General features: G+C 35.6%; 1 protein-coding gene and 1 long non-coding RNA gene across 13 annotated transcripts in view; one reads left to right on the top strand and one right to left on the bottom strand.

Moving 5' to 3' along the window:
• Positions 1–794: 794 nt before the first annotated feature.
• LOC123881088 lies at positions 795–15,706 on the top strand. Its single transcript, XR_006799409.1, has 3 exons — positions 795–3,056; positions 6,526–6,528; positions 15,695–15,706. It is a non-coding gene; the product is annotated as an uncharacterized LOC123881088 (long non-coding RNA).
• The window catches only part of LOC123881085 (plasma membrane ascorbate-dependent reductase CYBRD1-like), a 100,162-nt gene continuing 78,496 nt past the window's right edge, over positions 3,061–24,726 (bottom strand). For 7 of the 12 annotated variants that reach the window (XM_045929643.1, XM_045929644.1, XM_045929645.1 and 4 more), the window contains 5 exons: positions 11,350–11,585; positions 9,844–10,046; positions 8,513–8,682; positions 8,253–8,276; positions 3,061–3,756 (listed from right to left, as the gene is read on the bottom strand). In XM_045929643.1, the coding sequence (XP_045785599.1) occupies positions 3,609–3,756; positions 8,253–8,276; positions 8,513–8,682; positions 9,844–10,046; positions 11,350–11,585 (781 nt within the window). In that variant the 3' untranslated portion in view covers positions 3,061–3,608. Of the gene's footprint in view, positions 3,757–5,319; positions 7,158–8,252; positions 8,277–8,512; positions 8,683–9,843; positions 10,047–11,349; positions 11,586–24,726 lie in introns of those variants that run through there. The other 5 variants (XM_045929654.1, XM_045929653.1, XM_045929650.1 and 2 more) reach the window with 3 other exon arrangements.

Consider the following 24,726-nt stretch of genomic DNA (forward strand, 5'->3'; position numbering starts at 1 on the left):
AAAGTGTTTTGTTATTGTAGTATGTATTTATAAGAATAATAATTATTTAATCAATGAACTCAACTTGGCGATAGCTATTAATATCTTAGGGCGGTTGCGCATTCATCCGATTGGAGTCCGTGAAAATACGTTCCGAAGTAGTCATTTATAGAACTATTTGTATGGTAGCTTATGCACTAGATCCGACCTCCGTCATCCGTGATCTCGTATGTGTCTCGGATTCAAATCGGACTGACGGAGATAATATGTCAAAGATGTCCACTGAATAGATTGGATTTGGATCAGAGATCGGATTAGTGTGTAAGCAATATCCGAATCCGGACCGAGTTTTTTATATCCGTATTTGCACGAATTCGGATCAGATGAGTGCGTAACCGCTCTTAGGCATATCAGATTACATACTTGTTTTGCTACCAATCTAATGCTAACGATTTCGCATGCAATAATGACTTTGTAATAGAATTACATATTTTATTTATTGTAATGTTAAATTTCAACTATTATTATGGAGAATAAATAAGTGTCGATCAAAATAATGTTTTATTCCATTCTAATTCCACCAATCTTCTTGCAATAAATTATTTATTTATTGCATTAGGTGCATTTTTTATTTTATGATTTTTTTTAAAGATTGTATTTTTTCAAATTAATAAAAAATATTGATGTTCCAGTGTCAGGCAATATTTTAATAAAATAAAAAAAAAACATACATTGACCTAACCAAAGAAACATTTTAAAAGCGATTCGGGACAATGTTTTGAAGGCACTAAGTAGATAAATAAAACAACTTATTTTATACATGTATTTTAATGTACCATTATGAATGCGTATAAATATTTAAAAATGTAAAACAGTGATAAAATTCACAGTAACCAATACACAACTGTAATCAACACAACTAATTATACCAAATTATATATTCAAAAGTCATATAGTTTTAGTGGAATATAGAAAAATTACACTTTTAAAATTGTCTAAGAATTATTCTGTTATAAATTTGCAAAAAATGCAAGATTAAAAATAGGTATTCACAGTTTTCAGATAGGTCCTAATAATTTTAATTAGCATGCAGGTACTATTTACTTTTTATGATCTATCATTGGTTAGAAACTGTGGGTTTTCGCGGAATTAAGGTAGGGTTCTATTATATAAAAACTTGGCCCCGGTGTTTTCAAAAGGGATCCACAAAATCTGGAATATTTAAAATTTGTAAATATGCGCTTTGCATAGAGTAAAAATTATCGCAAATATTTCAACAACAAACTACTTACAATTACAGTCTTCGGATTTTGTAATATTTTCGTAAAAAAACGATACGATTAAAAGCTTTAAACTTCGCGTTGGAATGTATTTTTTTTTTACAAAAAGGGAATATAATTAACTTTACCTAATTAATAGAAACCTTACTCAATTTCTACATAAAGAAATAATATGAAGGTACACCTCGTATAAACACATTGAGCGTTATCCTACATAATTACTGATAAACATGCTACACGTATGTATTACGCAGTAAATTGATTAAACTTGTAACAAGTATTACCACAAGACGTTACATCGAATTTGGCAACTTGAATGAACACTTCGCTTATACAATAGATGTATAACACCGATCTCTAAATATATGATATTATTATATTAGCAAATTATTTCGTTTCTCAGTTGGAGTTCATATCCACCATCTTATTACTCCTTTAAAAAGTAAATATTAATCTCTTATCGATATCTATAAAAACTGTTTTTTAGGATTAAAACACTTTGCTACTACTGGATGTTTTATATTAGCGACATCAGGACAAAAGTGACCTAACCCATAATTACACAATTTATTTCAATAATAATTAGTAATTTTGCAATAGTCCAGTTTATTTAATGAAATCCATGTTATGTATAGATGGGTAAATGATGAAGATAATAAGTATGAAATAGGAAAGTTGAAGCTAATGATGCTAATCAAGTGTTGAGGCTACTTTTGTTCTGATGTTCTCATGTGTCACTATGTAATAATAATTAATAATAAATATTTTTAAGGATAGACAATCACTACAAATCAATCACATTCTACAACTATCTATCGAACACTCGCACATTACATTAATTACATTAAAATTTATATACAGATTACATCTAAAATATTACCTTAACTGCCTTATAGCCTACTAAAATGTTAATAACACTGCACCTAACATTAGGTATATGGCCACTGATTTGCTTTATTGTAGCTGATAAATAGAAGATATAAACAATCAAACTTTCCGATAAATGGTATTACAATAAGAAATAATTCCAAACTTCTCTACTCGAATATAAACGCCACTATATACGTCTAACCGTCTTGTTACCACAGTTGAGCGAGTACAGTAATGTTCTATGTCTTTATGGTCAAAAAAAAATTACATTTCCCTATCACTAATCCATACTAATCACCTACGACTAAATTACTACATTAGCTGTTTATATTTCACTGGAATAAAATAATGCCCAAAAATTTGCCCAATCTCAGTCGTCGTAATTTTAAAGACGGAATAAACTTGCATTTTATAAAAATTTCAAATTTTAAAATAGAACAACGCACAACCGCATGTACTCGTACAATCATAACATCACTGAGTCGAAGTCTGTATCCCGAATGTAGATTTTTTGGGTAAACGTTTAGTTATTCGTATGAAATAGTTTACATTGTATTTCTATGAAAATCTTATCAACGCCTCTAGCCCCAATTACAATATTGGAGTGTATGGATAAAACGGGGTTTGTTTACGTGTTCTAAATCTGACACTCAGGATACTTTTCAACCTAAATTTAACAAATTGAGCTAATAGTCATTAATAAATTTTTTGATTAATATAGCAAACCCTAAATAAAAACTTCTATGAGAAGTATGCCGGTTTTTATTAAACTATTGTTTAAAATAATTATCCTTCAACTTTATGCTTAGGCAGAGTTTAGTTTAAATTATAAAATTGAAGAGGTTTTAGCATAAAGAAGAATTTACAATAATTTGGTGTTGTACATTCGAACTGAAAGCGTAGTCTTAGTGTTCAGTATTAAGTTTTGTAGGGTCACACCTTGATACCTATTTAAAAACAATAAACTTTTTTACTTTTTGTTATTTTTTGGGGTATGCCTGTTTCTTTATGAAGAGTAAAAAATTTATTGAAATTTTCTCTCGTACAAAAAAATCAAAGTTGGATATGTTGGATACATCATAGTTTAAGGTGAAATAAATTCTTCGTTTTATGGGCTTTAGTTATTTATATCCACAGTAAAATATTGTCCACCATGTCCTACTTGTACTATAAAAAGCTTTAGACATGGCTTAACAGACGGTTAACATGTTAAAGTTTAAACCGCGCCTAAAATTTTGTGATAACAATAACCGTAATATTTCTTTGCCCTTTTTATTTTCAAAATGACAGTAAATGCGTAGCATGCATTAGATTTGCGTTAAACATAACAGCAACAAATTCCAAACTGGACACTCAATTACCTGATAAAAGAAGTTTTTAACAAAGACAACCAACTGAACAGAGACTACGCTTTTAAAGCCGAAGTATTACCGCTAGGGTGTATAGGTGTAACTGAAGGGGTGGTAGACCGCTCGTAGCTTAGCTGGGGTTCTGCGCCACCTTGCGCAGCCGGTAGCCGCCGGTGCCGCGCACGGTGTACAGCACGACGATCGCCACCGCCACCACCGACATCCCGATGGCGTTCATCACAATCGCCTCGGTCGACATCGTGGCGTACGTCTCGCTCCTGCGCACCGCATGCCCCCGGGTTAGTTAGCATCGTAAACGGCCGAAATTAATTATCTACCCTAGATCTGTCGATAGGTAACTTACGGTTGAAAGTATTAATCAATCTGTGGATAAGTTACAAAGCAACATTGTTATTTGTCAAAAAATACCATAGGTACAGATAACAATGTTGCTAAGTAACTTATGGACACGTTATGCATAGGATTGATTTTTAATTTCAGCCGTTAGCAACGTTGTTGTTTATTGTCAAAAAATGTGACAACGTAAGTAACTTATCGACAGATTACGGATAGATTGATTAATTATTATTAATTTCGGCCGTAAAACTACATAGTATCAGAGGTGAGTGTTTTAAATTGTCTTTTAAATACACCTAGCGCAGAACTTCTGACTTTCATATTGGGTTGGATTGCGAGCATCGCGCATATACTTTGTTTACTGATAACTCATTATTACTATGATATGATTCATTCTAAAACTATTGGTATCCTTTTTTCGTAACTACTAGGTAAAAACCCAGGTACAATGAATACCTACTTTGGATTCGTAGCTGTCAGAGTTCGGTGCTAGAGCTGATGTTATTAGAACTTGTTACTTAAAAAAAAGCAATTTTTAGGGGGCTTACTATGAACACTAAAGGACAGCTTATACAGAAGTGGCTAGTGGCGAAATCGTGGCATGGACGCATGGACTTGAATAAGGACGTTAGTTAGTGGTTTGACTGTCTGGCTCCACGTGCGTTACTTATACCATCCACGTCTCATGTCACTGTCACTTGCCACTTATCTGTGTAGCCCGTGCCTTATGCCTTATGTAGCTTTCATCCATTTTTGCGTTGCTTTCACGAAATCATAATATAATATGTTCGTGGTAGGCCCCCTGTATAGTTCAATAGTATTAAAAAAATAGCGTCGCCTAAAGTAAAGCGTATACCACTTATAAAGGAACTTTTGTTTCCAATAATAAAAAATTGCTGAGCATATATGCTGGCGAAAAAGCAATAAAATAAATGTTACTTAATACTAGCGGCCCGGTGCAATTTACTAATGGCGAAAATTTATTGATTTTTTCATACAAAAATAGCATCCAAATCTCCGACTTTTCCGGGAACTTCCCGAAAATTTTCTTTCATACAAACCTTGTCCTGATAGTTACAAAAAACAAAAAATTCGATCAAATCGGTCGAGCCGTTCTCAAGTAATGATCGTTCTTACATGCAGCAATTGTTATTTTTTTTAAATAAAAATTTCAACCCATCGCCGGCCCACTACTGAGACCAGGTCTACCTAGTCTTGGAATGAGAAGTTACTTATTGCTATTTGATGGGCCTAGCCTAAATCTGATGAAATTAGAGTATTATAGTAAATGTGTATGATCATAACAAAGCTGTAAGTTACTTCACCCCAGGTATAAACGTAAAACTACAATATAAATAAGAACTGAAACTAACTGTAGGTAGGTTATAAAAATGTAGCGTTAGTAGTTTTAGTAACATGCAAGCTTTGATTAGTAACAGATTAAAATAGCAAACTATACCAAGAGTGTAGAAAAAAAAGTCGAATCACATTACAATATTTTATTGCAACGAAATAATATTATCTTGTCTAAGAATAAATTTGTAAAATAAACAGCTTATAATATTTATTTAAACCTAAGTATATTCTTAAAACAAATGTATTCCTATAATTTAAGTTTATGTATTCTACAATATTTGGTCTGATACAGACCGAATCTGCAATTAGGTATATAATATAATTCGAGATATAAAAGCCTCCATATTTGTACATAGATAGGTACTTCGTCATGTTTTACTGTACAAAATTTCATAATATATTAAAGAAACAAAGTAAAAAATATACTATCCTAATTCTTTTTAATCCTATCGATAAAACAAGGTAGACCAAAATATTGGTAAAAATTCTTATTTAAAAATTCTATCCTAACTATTTAGGTCTAGATTGTAAGCTATATGTTTCAAGTCTTTACTTAGATTTGTTGGTCAAATCAAACCTAATAAATAACCCTGCCTTTGTATTTGTATTTTTCGTACGTGGATAAAACTACATTGTACGTGTATTGTATTTATTTTTAAATAAACCATAAGAAAAATATTACTGTCTGGCAGTGTTCAAACAACTTGGCTTGGTTTAGAAACACAAAAAGGCGCGATAGCAACGGGTTTTCGCGGCTAAAGAAGTTCAAGAAACTGTATGAAAATGTCCCCACGTTGAAGTCCTCGAACGCTGTTCAAATTGCGCTCTTCAATGTAAACATACGTAAGTATAGACTGATGTAAGGTAACATGCAATAGAACATGAAAGGAGTATTTAATCAGTAGGTACCTTGGACGCAGACGCATCACTCATACAGTTCTTTGTATGTTTATAAATCTCATCCATACTAATAATATAAATGCGAAAGTGTGTGTATCTGTCTGCCTGTCTGCTACGTTTTCACGGTCGAACCGATTTTAATGACATTTGGTACAGACTTGGGATACATCCCGGGGAAGGACATAACCTACTTTTTATTCCGGAAAATCAAAGAGTTCCAACGGGATTTAAAAAAACCGAAATCCACGCGGGCGAAACCGCGGGCATCCTCTAGTTCACTATAATTTTCTGCCTTGCCACTGCCATCACGTCTCTATGTCTTACTTAATTAGGCTTTGTGTCTGCCCAGGCTAATAAGGGCATGCACAGATGACGCGTTTTTTGTGGATCTAGTCCGTGGTGCACAAATTCTGCGTGCCTTGCCAAAAAAAAAGTACGTGGCAGACTTTCACAGACTACGTATAATATCTAAGAACATTTTTTCCACTGAATAGTCATTTTTTCGGCAGAACTGGTCAGACACATCACTACGAGAACGATCATTACAATGTACGTTAGTACCTATGCGTGGTCTGTCAAAGTAGGTAGATGCCTACTGCGGATTTTTGGAGCCGCCAAATGCTTGTGGCAAACAGCAAACAGCAAGCGTGTGGACGGGTGTTTGCGTATGCTTGCGATATCTTGCCCGCCAATCGGAACGCTCCAAAGCGTTACCATTGGCAAACAAGCTATCTGTGGTGTTTACCGCTGCTTGCCGTTTGTTATTTGCCTCTACCGTAAAGTGCGTCCATTAAACTTTTTGCGCGTCGTACACTCTTACTGCATATAATTTTTTAAGTTCTATTTCCACGGATTAAAAAGTGCACCACAGATAATCCATCGTCTGCGGAGACCCTATAAGTAAAATTAAATCTACAAATCTACAGAGGCTCTCATATCGCGCGCTTCGGTTCTGAATTTGTTCCTCGACAGAATATACATGACCACAGCTGTTATGGCAATGATGGTAACTCCGATCGCGTTGATGATGACTCCCTCGTCCGGCAGCCCGCTGTAGCGATCCGCGCTGTGGATATGCACACATACAGCCACTAACACAACACATGCGGACTACAAACTATTCTATATTCATACAGATATAAAAGATTGGAAGCGTAAGATCAGACGAGAGACTTCATTTCAGACCGAAATGACGACAAGACTGACAGAGCATTTTGAGATGGATAGGTGGTTGCCATAAGAATAGACAACCTGCAAGACCTGGTAGAGCAAATGATGCCACAGACGCAAGACTGAGCAAGAGTTTGACAAGAGATGAATACATGCTACAAAAAATGCGTGTTATAGATTCGGCCACATCGATCGCAAAACGAATTCTGATGATGAAGACAGATCTCAGCGCTGACCTCTGCTAACGTCATCAACAAGCGATCGAATCGGCCGGATCTGTGACACACATTTTCAGTAGGCTTAAAAATGCGCGCTTTTTGAGCTGAGATCTAAGTAGGTATACACAGTGAACTTTGACTTTGCTCGGACTTAAGATAGTGCCAAAATAAGACAGCGATGAATAACCTAGTCATCTTGCGGCTGTGCCAGCTATTGTGCCTCCTGAGGATCGTTAATCGATCGCTTTAAGTGAAACAGGGATAAAAGACAATAAATCAGGAGAATTCGTCAATAGTTCTCGGCTGTCCACTGTCGGTATTCGGTATTGGGGATGCTGGAATTACATTCCATTCCCATTTTATTCATACAAGATGTAGAGTAAAACTTTTACTTATATCGCGGCATGTCTCTAGTGTGACCTTGCTTTCTTTTTGGGACAAAAACGACAATTAAACAAGAAGAAAGCGCACTCATGCACTGATGCAATCTGTATGCAACATACACGAATCACTAATTTGATCAGGGGGCACGGAAGTTGTAATTTTCATAGTGTGGCAATCGCAATCGTTCTAATTGGCGGAATTTATGAATATTCTTGTTGTAACTGTGCATTCTAGCCAATAGTGAGAGAGTGTCAGCCATTCAGAGATGATTGCAATCGCCACACGGTCAAAATTAGTTGGCCTGTCTACAGTATTTCTAAATATTTCACAATATGGAAGCAAAATACAAAAGAATGAATGAAATTAAACTATTTTCATAAGTTGTATACCTGAATTCTGCCACAGCAGCGTTTCTAAAGTGAAATGTTTGTTAATTATGTGTTTTGTAATTTCATAAATCTAAAGTTCCCGACTAAATTACTACCCTATTTATCACGATCTAAAATTAAATCTTAGGTCAAAACTAATGGGATTATTGGAATCACTAACTTGCATTGTAATGTCTAAAATGTATATCGCAATCATTAAAAAAACTTTTTGTGAGCTAAACTATTTTTTTTTAGAATATTTAATAGAAAGATATACGTACCCAAGGGCAAAGAGAGCCTTTTCAGTCAATCCGGTGAGGCAAGCACACACTCCGAGCACAAAAGTAAGGACGCCGAACGCAGCGTGAATTGGCACCAATGAGGCACGGAAGTTGGCCGTGCCTTTATTGCAAATCAACAGTAGGAGGAAGCTGAAGAAACCGACGACGTACTGAAAAATATAAAAGAAAAACTTTTAAATACTCCTCTAACCGCCTACCCACGAGTTTTGCGGTGCGGCGAGCAGAGCGGCGCGCGCTGTAGGCACAGAGTAGGTAAGGTTTTGGTACTATAGGTATTAAATGTATGGACAAGCATGCAGGCGTTTAATATGAGAACATACTTGGAGTTGGGGTCACTGAGTCAGGAAATATTCGTATTTGAGACTTTTTTTAGTCTTAGGGGCAGAGCGGTGTAAGCAGAAAATCAAATGAGGTATTTGAAATGTTACAAGAGTGCGATATCAGTAGAGCAAAAAAATTCCGCTATATTTGTTCCTAGTGGCCTTCTAGGTTAGGCATGACACCAATCGTACAACGACCAGCCCATGTGCGTGCTGAAAGACAGACAAAAAGTCCTTTATTGTAATCTAACGTTTAGGCTGAGATATATTTTGACTTTGCTCAGACTTTATTCATAAAGTTAAAACGAGACAGACTTATGTCAGAGCAATAACTGTGTCTTGGAGCCAAGTTAAAATAGGTACGTCCTATATCTAAGAGTAAAACGCAGACAGAGCTCGCGTGCCCCACTACACCACTTTTCAGTTCATAGCGAAAATGTTGTGGGTAAACCTTAAAAAGTATATAAATAAGAACGTATGAGTTTTAAAAGATTTTGCGAATTTAAAGTTGGTCTCCATGAAACTTTGGGAAAGTTTTAAGTTTCATATAGATAGACGTAACAGTATATGTGAGAGTCGAACAATGCAATATGAAATTTTAACGAGCTCTCTTAATGTTCGTACTTTATTCATATGACTTGTAAGTTTTTCTTGTATACCAGTTACTAAATTATGTATTCGGTGAAGCTTTCTATTACGCAATACAAGACAGGCTTTGGACCGCGCATTGGTTTATCTTTTGAATACTTAGGTGAAACACGAGTATGATTTATTTCACCGCACTCTGTCTTTGAATATCTAAACAGGCCATATTTTAACGATACCTGTTGAATCCCAATTTATTTTCCTAAGAAACTAAGAAAGCGTTTAAACTTTCAAGGCAATAATAATAATTATTATACTTACTTGCTATTTTTTTTTTTAATTCAATATGGCAGGGCAGTCGTGTTTTTATTTTTTTAATTATTTGTGGTTGTTTCGTTACTTTACCTGAAGTCCAAACAGTCCCATAGCCACGAAGCCAATCCAGCTGTGAAGAGAGTAGAAGTTGTTGATGCCTTTCTTGTTGTGGAAGTCGAGGACGGCGAGGAAGCCGATGACAATGCACGGGAACGCCAGGGCGTGGAAGATCGCGTGCAGCAGCTTGACGTATATGCGTCTGAAGCACCGGCAGATGCGGTAGAGCAGCACCGCTGAAAGTATTATGAGCAACTCTTAACAGGGCTCTCTCCGTCACTCGTTTCATACAATCGTAGTTCCAATTTCATTTGAATATTAAGCAACCAAAGTCCATGAAATTTTGCAGACATATTTTGGAAACTAATATCTGTGCCTGTGGTGTTTTAGATTTTTCTAAAAATATGTAGTTTTAAAATTACAGAGGCTCAAAGATTTGTATGTAAATTTTTAAGACCGCGTAACTTTGAAACCGAATATTTTAACAGAAATCTGCAAAACCACAGACATAGATATTAGTTTCTAGAATATGTCTGCAAAATTTCATGGACTTTGGTTGCTTAATATTCAAATGAAATTGGAACTACGTTTGTATGAAACGAGTGACGGATAGAGCCCTCTTAACGACTTCGCCACAAAACTATATCATACTGCAGGACGAGTACTATCTACAAGAAATCATCAGTGATATTAGGCTTATTTTGTGGTTTAACGAAATAATATGATATAAATATAGCGGCGTACGCTCTTGCGTATATAGATACAGTTGCACTTGACTATAGACACAGTGGTTGCTTGAGTCGTGCTCACATCAATGCGTACTCACGACCAACGGGACAATTTGGAAATGGTCATTTTTCATCTATTTTCTTAATTATTTTAAAATTATTCAAAAAAAATCCCCTACAACGAGCTCTTTCATTTGATAGTAATAATATGTCACAAGGTACAGTTCGAAAAGCTTTTTTTTAAAATTTTCTAATTGGCCCCCAATTAAGTGACCGCGATATTCATTACATTAAGCATAGTTTACACGGAGCCAACACTGGCTGCCAATAAGACTGGCAGCCAGTGCTGGCTCGGTATTGGCCTTGTGTAAACAGTTTTTCAAGCCAAGCCAGCGCTGGCTGCCAACGCTGGCGAGAATAGAGCGACCGTCTATTTTTCTAGCCAGTGACCTCCGCCCGCATACCCTTCGACCCCCGCGCCAGCGTTGCGGACCCGTGTAGACGAGTCTCGCCAGTCACTGGCGAACGTCCGTATGGTGTGTGTTCTTTGTTGTTTTTCCAAACGTGTGCACACCAGAAGAAAAATCCGTGAATGATTGGCCGCGCCTAAACAACAAGGGCCAGGCCAACGCTGGCTTGTCTGCAGACTGGCGCCAGCATTACTGGCTTCGTGTAAACTCTACTTTACACATTTATTTACATTACACATCCGAAACAGACATACGAGTGATCCTATAAGGATTTCTTAAGGTTTTTTACTTCGACGTACGGAATTCTAAAAAGTAATGCCTACAGATCGAAAATCACTTACAGAAACCACTAAAAGTGATAAATCCGGCGATCATAAGCGTCGGATGTAAGTTGAACTGCTTCTCAGGGATGTCGTCAGCCCAGCCATATCCTTCTCTGTAGAAGAAGGTCCAGAAGATGGTCAGCGCGGAGACGCCGATGAGCAGGATGGTCGCGAGGGTGATGACCAGAGCGTACTCACACCACTCGCAAGCTCCCCGTTCGTGTTCCTCCGAATCGTACGAACGGCTGCGTTGTCTGAAATAGAACAAAGAGTACCTAAGTAAGTTATTTTCATTTACTACATTGCAGAGTAAGTAATAGAAGTTATACCTAACAAAAACCCCTGATTTAGTCACTGAATAGGCATGTCTTTCGAGCAAAGATGTGTGGCTGAATTTTAAGTAAGCAGGTGGGCGTTTGGAATCGTTAATTAATTAATTAAGTTTAGTTAATTAATTATTAAGACCATTGCATCAATTATCTTACAAATTCAACAATTGACATACAAAAAGTGTATAATGGTACAGTATTTTGGCTTTGAACCACTATACATATAACTATATATATATATACATATATTATATAACACTATAAACCCACTATAGCTTAGTTTAAGGTTTTAAAGGTCTCAACTTGAACGATACATAAAATTGTAGCTATGATCTAAAAATTGTGCTGAAACTAAAAAGATGTTACAAAAATAAATAGGAATAGATATAAGAAGAGAGGGTCTCTCAAAATAAGTTATTAAAGTTTCTAGATTTAGAATAACATAAAATCATTATTTTAATTCCGTATAAAACCGACACGGCCACAAAGTTAAACCAGTTCACTATTTTGTACGTATAGAATACGAGACGGTCCTCAAAGTTAACAAGATACCTTAACTCTGGACTTAAATTAAATAGCTTTGAAGCTTGCATGAGCGTGGCGAAATCTAGTTAATATAATAAACCTAATCTATCTGAAACCATCATGAAGACTGGCTCACTATCATGACGGAATCCTTCTGAGAGTTAAAACGAGGTTGGTTTTATTGCGGATTAATGTGGATAAGTACTGCGGAGCACCACGCTGCAAGCGCTTTAATTTAATGGAGAGCTTTTATTTGCAGCAGCGTAGATATCTACCTAGTACCTACTTACTGCAATATATTATTTACAGAGTGCAATCTATAAACAAAAGCATTCGTTTGCGCTTTAGAAAACAAGCTGTAGGTACTAGTTTCATTATACGTTTTATTTTTTGTTTGATGCAATATACAATTTTATCTACAAGTGTAAAAAAAACTGTGTCGAACAAAATAGGCATAGAGAATAAACCCTTATTCAAAGTGCGAAACATTCTTTTTTTGATATTAATTGATTAGGACTAGTATTTTTGTGTTCTTTTAACTAGGCACTATTGTATTCTCTAATCGAATAGTTTGTTCTGTTCAAATACTAATTAGTCTAAAATGACATATAGATCATCTCAACCCATCGCGAGCCTATTATGGAGCCTAGGTCACCTCTCAGAATAAAAGGGTTTAACTCACAATTTTGTAATGTTACCAACATGTATTACATCTCTTAGCAGAAGTTGTCATGATGAACCACATGGACGGGTTTTCACGGAATCATGATGTCAGGATCTATTAGATGCTATACCTATTTGATTTAAACTTGATTGCTTTTCGACTCGATCCTCTGTTTTAATTTCAATTAATGTTTGTTAAAAGCTTAACCGCTTGAACTAAATGAAACCTTATAGACGTTACTTGATCTTGTAACATTAGAAGGAATTTAAGCGGACATCGTCGCGGTTACAAGTGCTCTTGTGGAACTTTCGTATCTATAGCGTTGCGGTTTCCTTTAAAGTTTAAAGCACGCCGAAGCTTCAGTTATCTGCATCCATTCAAACGGGTTCTGACTTGTCCAGGTTAATGAACAAACACTATGCAGCTTTGTACAAGTGTTCTGATTTTGCTTTGACTCGTAGTTACAGTTCGGTTTTGAATTGCAATTGTGTCGCAGACGATCTGGTAGTAGGTATTTCTGCCTGATATACTTGGAAGGTAGATCATCAGCATTATCATTATCAATCGATAGATATCAACTGTTAGATACAGGTCTCTAGTAGGGACTTCCACACGCCACGGTCTTGCGCTGCCTGAAGACTAAGTTGAGAAGTAATATTTAGCTATGAGGATTACTCAAGTTCTCCTATACGGAAAACCAGAGAGAGTGGACATGAAGTATTATATGCCGATATCCTTTCCTACTAAGAAGAGCCAGCAAGAAACTCGGCGTTGAATAGAGCTAATAACAACAATTGTACTTAGTGACATTGTGATTATCTCGGCCCCGGGCCCCTAGGACCTGATTTACCATCTCGTTTGAACTTTCAAACCGATGAGTGCAAAACATGAGCTATAAGTAGGTATGTCCTTAACTTAATACTGCTTGGGAGGGCCGTTGAAGTGTCAAGTAGTGTGAGAAGAGTAGTAGGCACCGGATGCTGGGGACAGAGATTCTCTCAGAGATATCGTTGAATAAATCGTTATAGGTGCCTTTAACGTTTTATATGGCTGATAAAAATATCTTTGACTGCCGCCACGAAAATTGTATTATTGTTAGCTTGATGTCTTGATGTATGTTATTTTGTAGAAACTATTTTGTAGTTTGTTTAATGTAGGTAAATAGCTTAACTTGTTGCGACGCAGAATGGTGACAATGGTGCGGTCACATAGTTTGAAGACCCCTAAACATTGGGGTCCCCAGGTACTGGAGTAGTGAACTCGCACCGAAAAGCACGGCGTCGACCCCTCACTAGATGAACAGACATCAAAAGAGTTGCAGAGAGCCGCTGGATTCAGATAACAATGAACTGATTATCTTCAAAGAAATCCACTGAAAGGTATCGTACCAATAGCTTATTAAAAAAACCCTTCTTTATTTGATTCCACGCAAGGAAAGTCCAACTTTTGGTCCTCTAGTATTAAAATCTGCATTGATTTAGTGTCCAGTTCCTCGTTTTCTGCGTGAAACTCTTTTGATCTATGGTCAATGCTTAGTAAAAAAATTAAAGTTTGATCCAAAATTCACTCCACTATTATGTTAACTACGCTGTAAGATTGCCAACATTTTTTTTTTCTTAAATATATAGGTCAAATAGAGTTCGATGGAGACTATCGAACACAGTTAAAAAATTGTAGCCATCAAAATAATTGGCGTTACCAAATTTGGCTTTACCGCTACATCTAATAGAATTCGTGACCCCAGTGTTCGTGAACAATTCAATTAAGCTCTTAAATAACAAAGGACATTGACCTAATTCGGTGCACTTCGGTTAACAACAACCCATGTGTGTAATTTTATGTTCTCGAATTTGCATATTTTGCGTAAATTAGAATATTATATTGAACAACAGGCACGTTCATCGTCCATTATGTCCTTTTTATTCCCAGAGGAATGACTTTCTTTCGAATGAGATAAACCTACAAGTAGATAAGTAATGGTAATTTATTTTTGATGCGGCGGCCGGTTACTATCCGTGCGTGTGGAATCTTTGTGTTCCCGTGAGACTCATTTTTTTTTCTTCGAAATAGGTACTATTGTACACTTTTAGATTGTGAATTGTTGAATATGTAAGATAATTTATGTAATGGTGAATGGTGATGTGCGTAAACCCATAACTAAATCTAAGAGGGCGTTTCCCGAAGAAACCTATATGTATCCATCTCCAGAATGTACCCTAAGTTGGGCTGAATTTCTTCAAGATTGGATTAGCGGATTGACCGTGATGAAGAATTAGTACCTATACCTAGGTAACCTGTACCAACAGATGAACAAAAAGACACACGACATTTATGATATTATAGTAATATTACAGTAGACGCACCTGCGTCTTTTCGTTAATCTAAGGCGCAGGTGCGTTGCATGCATTTTATCGTAAATCTTTATTTTTTTAATGATGACTGCAGCTTAGAATTACCAACCATCACTTTCTCTCCCATTCGCTAAACAATGAGATTCACACATCATTTTCATCCTATCTAATTACACCATTTGCATAATAGATACTTGGTCAAAAACACAAACAAACCAAAGATACAGACTATTACACAATGTATCGCTGGCTAAAGAACTATATTTTACAAATCCCATTTTCTCGTAACAAAACTCCTAATGGTAGCTTCATTTTTACAGTTTCTACTGGCAAATTTTGTAGACATCCCTTAATAAGTGCAAAATGGATGGTAGGTAGGTAACTTTCTCAGAAAGAGGATGTGGCAGTTCGGGAAAACTTAGTTAGTTACTTCATTTTATACTCGACTTCAGACGAAACTTCATAAAATTTTAAGCAGCATAAACTTAGTTAAGAGTATTACGTACTCTGCCATAGTTACATTTTCAAATCCATTATTCTCTTGGATACATTTTATATTTTTATTTCATTATCCATTCTTCACTTAAAATTAAAAATACTTGTATGTCGTGTTCTAGATTCTAGTGCATCATTAATCAAAGTTGAATCAATATATATTTTAAGTTTGACTGTAATTATAATAATAATTATGCTTTCATCGGGATTATGTTTTTGGTGCAAAATGGAACCCGTAAATAATCACGCGACTCATGGTTGGCAAACTAAATTTATAAGATGTCTCATTTCAATAGGCTCCAGTCTTATTATCGTCATTCAATCGTCAGTTTCTAACAATATTTCATTCTTGATTACAAGCAAAATATTGCGAAGGAAACGCCAGCTTTCAAACGCTCAGAGATTTTCTCGTAAACAAAAAAGTGGCGAAACGAGTTGTATCATCTAGCTGTTCTACTTAAACGGTTGCATTGAAGAGAGGAGAAATGTGGCGTAGGGTCTTAAGAGGGCGTTGGGAGGGGGGAGGAACGGTCAACGAACTTTGCGGCCATGGTACTCCTGGCCTACATGAGATAGTCACACTTCAAGATGTCTAATTCGTCCACATCAAAATTTACAAACAAATCAAGCAATATAAGATTCTTACAGTGTAAAAAGTTGTGTTGGAACTTGGTATTGAGATACATATTACCTGCCTTAGTACAATGCGCGCATACAAAATTAAAGTTTATAACGTAGGTATCATAGAACAAAAAGTTGCTACTTACGAGGTTTCTCGAAAAATCTTTTCCCTGGATATAGCAAAGTACCCTTCTCCAGCTTTGCGCCTTTTGAAATCGGTTGGGTAGTTGAGGCGATAAGAAGTAACAAACAAATAGAGACGGAGACCCTTTCTGATTTATATGGAAGGAAATGTCCTGTCCAGTGTCCACACTATGGAAATAGGAACATTCACACTATCTGTTTGGGAAGTTATCTAAATATAATTAAGTATTTCTTTTTAAATGAATTTGGAGCAAAGACCTCTCTCCGAGCGAAGACAATCCCATTGAGCCTAATAGCCGATCAGAATTTAAAGTCGAATGCTTTCACAAAACCTACGCCAACAAAATCTTCAGAGGTTTCCGAGATTGCGTAATAATCTTAGCAAGAATCGTTGAATTAACCACATTCATTCGAAAACTTCTCAGAAACTTCGCCTCTCTGCCTAGAGTACGACCATCGTAATGACCACACAAGCTGAACAAGAGCTTTTCCAACAATTGGAAATAGTAATTGGCGACCTTAAGATCCTTGAAATATGAAATATTTTTCTTTGATACGTTAATAAAAGCGGATTCTATCAAGAGATGTAGGTTTTTAATTGGAATAAAATGACTTGCCTATACCTACTTAGATATGTAGGAAGTTACTATCAATAATAATTGATATTCGAATAGTAAGGTTGAAGGTCGATATATCGAGGATGATCAAGGCTTCATCATCTCTGCCATTCAAGTGGAATTATAGTCAAAATTAGATAAATAATAATTAGATTATTATTTTCCGAAATAGCTATTTATTTATCGAACATACTACAATCCGTAGAATTCGTCTCAGACGGTCCACTTTAATACAATGACAGGCTGCGAAATCTCTCCGAAGTTGCTTGTAATTATGAACTGACAGGCAACAATTTAGTTTCGACAGGAACATTTATTGTTACACAAGGCACAAGTTCTTCTAGATATATGTATAGGTAGGTGCCTACCTACATATTATCACAAAGACCACTAGTCTTTACTTTTACCTACCTTTATAAAAATGCGCTCCTAATTAGGTATGCCCATTAAAAATTGCGAATAGATTTTGAAAAAGGAGAATTTATTTTATGTCCCTATTTAACGTAACTGAATCAAGTTACATGGTAGGTAAGTATCGTATTTATAATGAGTCCAATGTCCGTAGAGTCCATGGGATGACATCAAAGAGTCAGATTAGTGATCTTTTATGCGTAGCTAAACATCCGTTCTGAATGAAATAAATACCTAACTATTTGTTCTTTTCTGACTAATTTTCTTTAGCTATTTGTTTCAAAATTAATAATTACGTTTATGGGATTGCGTGGAATGATGGTTTGTGTTGACTACTATAAAAATCGGCCAAGTGTGAGTCGCACTTGCACACGAAGGGTTATTTTCATCATTGTTCACTTTGATAATAATAAAATAACTTGAATTGATCGGCAAGAACTAAAAAAAGTTGGAAAGGAAAGGTCAAGCCAGTATAGCCAGTTATTTATTTTTATCCAATAAGAATAATGTGAATAGGCAAGAGAACGAATCAACGTAAATATCAGTGAAACAACAAGTGTAAATTATAAATTTATAGCACCCCCGACAAGTGAAGGTTACAGTAACTAGAAAAGAGCTGATTGATAACTTTCAAACGGCTGAACCGATTTTCTTGGATTATAGCTAAGAACACTCTCGATCAAGCCAAGGTGGCTCAAACAAAAAAAAAACTAAATTAAAATCGGTTCATTAGTTTAGGAGCTACGATGCCACAGACACACAGATACACACGTCAAACTTATAACACCCCACTTTTTGGGTCGGGGGTTAAAAAATCAAGGAGAGTTCCCCATAATGTTTCCAAAGGGATATGAAGTCTGCCAAGCCACACTTGGCCAGTGTGGTAGACTATGGCCAAACCCTTTTCATTCTGAGTGGAAAACTGTACTGAGTAGTGAGCCAGCAACGGGTTTATAACGAATGATGAAACATGTTTGGCAAAGTTTCATTTGTTTTAGTGTCTCAATAATATGAAAGAAAAGTTCTTTCGCCGGGTTTTTTGTCACAAACAGCTTACAATACAAACATTCAATTCTGTGTATTAACTTCCCAACTCAAAGCGCCTTTTTATGTCTCTCATGACGTAAGTTTGAAGAAGGCAAAAATAAAAATGCAGAGAGCAAAAGTTTTTCTTATCTCGGCTTTTTTCAGGTCTCGTTTTCAGTGAATATTATAACAAAAGTAGGAGCAAAGAACTTTGAAGATTCGGTTTAAATTAAACGATAATTATATTATTTTGGTTCTCTCTTGGCAAGTGTTAAATAATATACGAAATGATCTATTTAATAAAAGTAAGGTTTTACTCTTTTTATCTTTTATTACAATTAGGTATTTATCTACCTAGGGATTAACAGGATATTGTTTTCAAGAAGTGAAACCTAAATAAACTTAACATATCTATAAGTTGCAATTATTAAGGCATGAAGAATTAAGTAGGTACTATACCCATATTGTTTTAAGTTACCGATAATAACGGATCCGACTACATAACATGCTCTTCGAGGCAAGATCTGATATATGGCCTTCATTAGCACAACCGCAGTTAGGCCATCCATAAAGGTTATTCCAACATCATCCGATTAATCCCAATTAGAATAGCTTTAGTTAGCAGTTACTTCGAATTTAAGTGAATCTTCATATTAGTTTGGTTAGAAACTTTATAAATCCAAATAAAATTATTCATGAGTAAAATACTTAACACTTAGTTTTAAGTGTGATACCTAATTATTATTATTAACACCCGCACAGGATAATAGGACTAAGTAGGATGCCAACAACCGTTGCTGTGAGCTGTCAACCTATAATAAAAATATAAGAGGTATACATTTATTAAGCATTTAGAGGTACATATTTATTAAGCGTTATTCAAAATAGGATGTTCAGTTAGGTACAGGGCATAGATAGAGACTAGAAAATTAAATGAACTCCACAGTAGGTATCTATCTAGTTCTAGAGGCAGAACAGCAGCCATTTTATTAACATACCTAAGTAATAAAACATTCTTAAGCAATAACTATCCATAATCGTATGAAAACAGACACGCTTTCAAAGGAAACAATTAGTTTAGATTAATCCTTTTTAATAACGTGTTCCTGCATTGTACAAACAATAATTTTATTATTTATTATCATATACCAGCTGCCCAGTGCAAATTCCTTATTAATCGTTTCATCTCGATCTCTCTACACTACTTTGAAACACTATAAAGCTTCAAGCTATGACTCGTCAGCTTTTTACCCGATTGCGGTGGAAGGTTAACGGAATCCAAAAGGAATGTGTTCGACTTATTTGTATGTATGTCCGCTCGTAGCTACTTAACAGCTAAACAGATTTTGATAAATGATACGTCTGTAGATTCGTCGATCAAAATGTCGGATTTTATTCGGTTTAATGTGGCATAAAAAGATGCAGTACAAACCGCAGTCGGGGTTTTTTAACTTTTTAAATCAATTGTTGCGTTTGATAATCTCATTTGGTTGCGAATCCTACCTATTCACGAAGACTTAATAATGTAATTGGCTTCAAATAAACACGTTTCAAGTTGTGTCAGCAGCAATTGATAAGTACATGAAAGCTGTCTCGGTGAGATGTCGGCACGCTCCTTGTGAAGCTAGAAAGTGTAACAAGTCCCTCGCTACTGCCAATGACGGCTATTTACTCCTACTCGTACTACTGAGAAATGTTTAGCAAACATTTCCCATAAATGTTCTTATCACCCTAAGGCTGTAAGAGGCTTTCAGAAGAAAAACAAATATGGAAATCTTCCTGCCCACTTGGCTTTTCGATTCAACTAAGTGCTTGTTTCATCCTTCACCTTTTCTATATTAGGTACCTACTTAGTACTTTAAAACATCGCTGTATTCTAGTATTTTAATACATTACAGTATCCACAGGACAGGAATCAGCTTTTGTTTTGTGACTGTATGCACTGAAAAGCCGTGATAGCCTAGTGGTTAAGAGGCCCGCCTCCTATTCGAAAAGTCAGGGGTTCGATACCGGGCACACGGTGAAGGAAAACATCGTGAAGACACCTGCCTGAGAGTTCTCCATAATGAACTCAAAGGTGTGTCAAGTTTGCCAATCCACACTTGACCAGCGTAGCGGAATATGTCCTTAACCCTTCTCATTCTGAATGGAGACCTGTGCTTAGTAGAGGACCGGCGATGGGTTGATCATGATGACGATGTTGATGAAGCCCTGAGTTGGTGGTTTCACGAAGATTATTACGCAAAACAAAAATATGCAGAACCAAAGTCTACCGCACAAAAGCCGCGTCCGTCCATTTTAATGAGGAAGTGCTCTAGAAAAACCACACTACAATTATTGTTATGTAACATCACCGTTTTGAATATAATCTGTACTCGCTGGTTTCACAGACTAGACGCCTTGTACTATCACTAGGTATTTTGTAAAGTTGGGTAACCACACTCATTATGAATACGTTTACATTCTAGCGCGGTGTTTAACTGTGCGTTCAATATGTATAAGATCTTGGCAAAAACCTTTCGAAGCTTACCTAGATCTCCCAAGTAAAAATATATGGATAGGAATTCTTCGATGCCCGTTTTTTTTAAACTCAAGGGTCCTGAAAAGTGCAAGAATAACTCAAAGACAAATAAGCTTGGAGATGAAATGCTCTATGTAATCTACCTACCTATAGTTTGGCTCCGTGTAACTATGAAAAAGTAGTATGGAATGATAAAGACTGTTTGTTGTAAATGATAATATTATAGCAATATCAAAGATTTAGAGTTCACTTTCAATCTTCTCTAGATAACTGGTCGAGTCTTATTTTCCCCTGTTGTACTATGCTTTAGTAAATCTAAAAAAATACAATGGTAAAGCCTGAAAGTATGAAAATGACATTATTGTAGCAATATCAAGTATTCAGCGAACGCTTTCAATTTTCTCGAGATAACTGATTCAGTTGTAGTTTCCCCGACGGTCAAACGAAGTGAAAACGATAGGAGCGCTGCCCCTATAATAAGCTTCATTGATCTTTGACCCTTACAATTGGATTTAACAAGTCGTCGCTGATTGCAAAAACGATAAGAAGGATGGAAGCAGACTAAAAGAATCTCGATACCTTTTGATCGAGCAAAGCCACACCGAATTTTAGGACACTGCTTCCTGACCAGATTTGCAAAATAAGCACTTTGCATAAAACTTTCAGTACATTTACCCAACTTTTTTATGTTTTTAACTTTTACTTTTACCAACTGTAACATTAATAAGGTAGATATATTATTAGTAGGTACTAAATACGTCTATCTATCTGTTATCTTTTTAATGCAATTTTTACAAAAAACAAAACTTGCAAACCTTGATATAAAATCCTTTTTATACTCGGAAAACAAACAAATTCCTAGTAAACTTTAAAAGTTCTGAATTCTTAAGTCCAAAATCGCGGGACAAAGCTACTCGTATTTCTTAACAAAAAAAAAATATTATAGAGATTAAACACCAAGCAGGTACTGAAGAATTTCCACGCAACCTTTGGTGATGATAATGATGACCATGGGATCACTGTAATGATTTTAAAATAAAACGTGATCGTTTATTCATACAATTTTGGTAGGTACATGTGAAACTGAAAAGTAACTAAGTACTTAACGGAGGAAATATCTCGGAAACTGTTATGATAAAAAGAAATTGGTAGTCAGTGGGGATTGCTAACAGAGGTGAAAACAACACTATGAACTAACAGTGTTTTTTTCTGAATTTTAAAATTAATTGTAACTACTTAAAATCAAAAAGAAAATTTCATAATTTGTAAAGAAAACCATTAACGTTAACTTAGCTTTTACATTTTATGGTCACTCCGAGCACTTTTAGCGTGTCGGTGTCGCGGCCTTGAAGTTTATAGTTTTTTAACCACCATAAAGAAGTTTTCACTTCAATAATCCTACAAAGATAGGGCGGAAGGAACGGCAAATGATGTTTTTCACGACGCCGCGCCGGGAACAAAAAGCCGACAAATGCTTATAAAAGTGGATAACAAACAACAATTGCCGTGGGAGCCGCGTCGGTGATTAGGTATCAATTGTGTAAAGGCCACGGGGTCAATGTTAGGATGGGTGGTTTAACAGAATCAGGGTCACATTCTTTATTCAGCAATCAAAACAGCATTACAATACAAAAAAAATGTGTACAATTAAAGTTGCTAGTAAGGGTAATGTGTGCATTTCCGTGTGCCTACCCAAATTCATTATGCTCGTTTATCAAAATCAAAGTTTATTTCATGGAGACTAGTGTCTATACTGAGAAATTATAGTGAGAAGCAAGCATTTTGAAAGAGCCACCCGTGATAAGAGCCAGCTAGAAACTCAGCAGTTGCTCTTTTCAAGGTATTAAAGGTTATAAATTACAATATGTAATAATACATTACTTACACCATCTTGAAAGCTCAGCCGATTGCTTCCACGCAACTTTGTCATTAAGAAACTCCTATAAATAGCCTAGCTCAATAATAATGTGTTTTTACACAATGTTTTTTGTGAAATGAAAATCTAAAAATTCTTTCAGAACCAATTTATAAAAAAAAATACCTACCACGCAAATATTCAACCCCACAAAGGATTTCCGTACTTTACGCAGATAAGTAATAGCGGCGTTACCAGTTTATGGCTGTTTCTAGAAAGTCGATTTTGTATATATTATTTCTTGCAAACCCCAAGTATATTACCTATAAATATACTGCGAAGCAACTTTAGGGATACCAATCTCTTTTTTTTCACAAATTCGCGTGAACTGAGTTTATAAATTGATAGAAGGCATCAATCGAAGGGCTCCCTTTTGAAAAATAAAAATAGTCTGGATATCAATCACTTAAAATCGTGATAAAAGTTTGAAGAGCAGCAGAACCATTTTCATTAATTTTATAATATGTATAAAATTTAATATACTTATTATCTATTATAAATTAGTACAGTTAAATATGCACTGCCTAATTAAAACAGTCAAAATTCCGATTTCCATTTATCAGGCTTGACAGATTCAATTTGTTTCGAATCGGTTGTACAGAATTGATTAAACTAGGGAAATTATTGCTAACTGATTTATCAACTCGAGGTCAAATTAACAACAAAACAGCGTAAACGTGCAATAGACGCTAAGATCAATGTTGCTGATATTGTTCATTGAAAGGACAGTTGACCAAAAACGGACTTTCGAAATTATTATTGTTATCATACCACGATTTTCAGATCGATGAATGCATTTTGATCTCGTGTGATATAGGTACCTACCTACTTTCACAGTCGTTATAATATTAGGTGAGTAACATTGATATTAAGAACTAATTCGGATAGAGGCAATATTTTTTTCTTAAATCACCGAATTTTTTCCTGTTTCTTTTTTGCTTGAGTAGGTAGGACATACTTATTTGATCAGTGTGTGCTAGATTTATTGGACTACTTATTTATTAAATACTAGCTGTGCCCGCGACTTCGTTCGCGTGGAATAGTGACTTTTCGCGCTTTATATAGCCACGGACGCTCAGGCGCGAGGCGCCGTGATTCTTTAAATTGACATAACTTTTTTATTTATGAACCGATTGACATGAAATAAACACTAAATCCTAAGTGAAGCTTACTACAATATATTAGTGAAAACCGTATCTAAATTGAATAAGCCGTTTCTGAGATTAGCGTGCACAAACACACAGACAAACAGACAAACAGACAAAAAAAAAAATTAATTACAATTTCGGGTTCGGCATCGATATAATAACAACCCCTGCTACTTTTTTTTTATATATTTCCATTGTACAGACACCACTTTTCTACAATTTTATTATATGTATAGATAGAGTTAGATTTATTTATGGGGAAATATGTACTTGAAAAAAAAGTTTGCATTCTTAACAAAACCTCATCTACCCCTGCTACAGTATTTTAACTATTCCAATAGATTTGTATTAGAAGTAATTTAAACTTCTAAACATCTCAGTTCTGTTTGTTCATCTTGTCAGAGAAGTTTTCATAGATTTTTTTTTTAGATAAGAATATTAGCCATGCTAATCATGACTAATATTCCCCTTTCCCCTCCAATTAAGCGTAAAGCTTATGCCAGGAGTGGGTACGACAATAGTGCAACGGGTGGGGTTTGAACCGCCGACCTTTCGGAAGTTAGTCCGCTCCTCAACTGTTGAGCTATCGAGGCTCTATTATTTACTAATAATTTATTATTTAGCCCAT

This window comes from Maniola jurtina, chromosome 3 (genome assembly GCF_905333055.1).
Source record: "Maniola jurtina chromosome 3, ilManJurt1.1, whole genome shotgun sequence".
Taxonomy (NCBI): Eukaryota; Metazoa; Arthropoda; class Insecta; order Lepidoptera; family Nymphalidae; genus Maniola; species Maniola jurtina.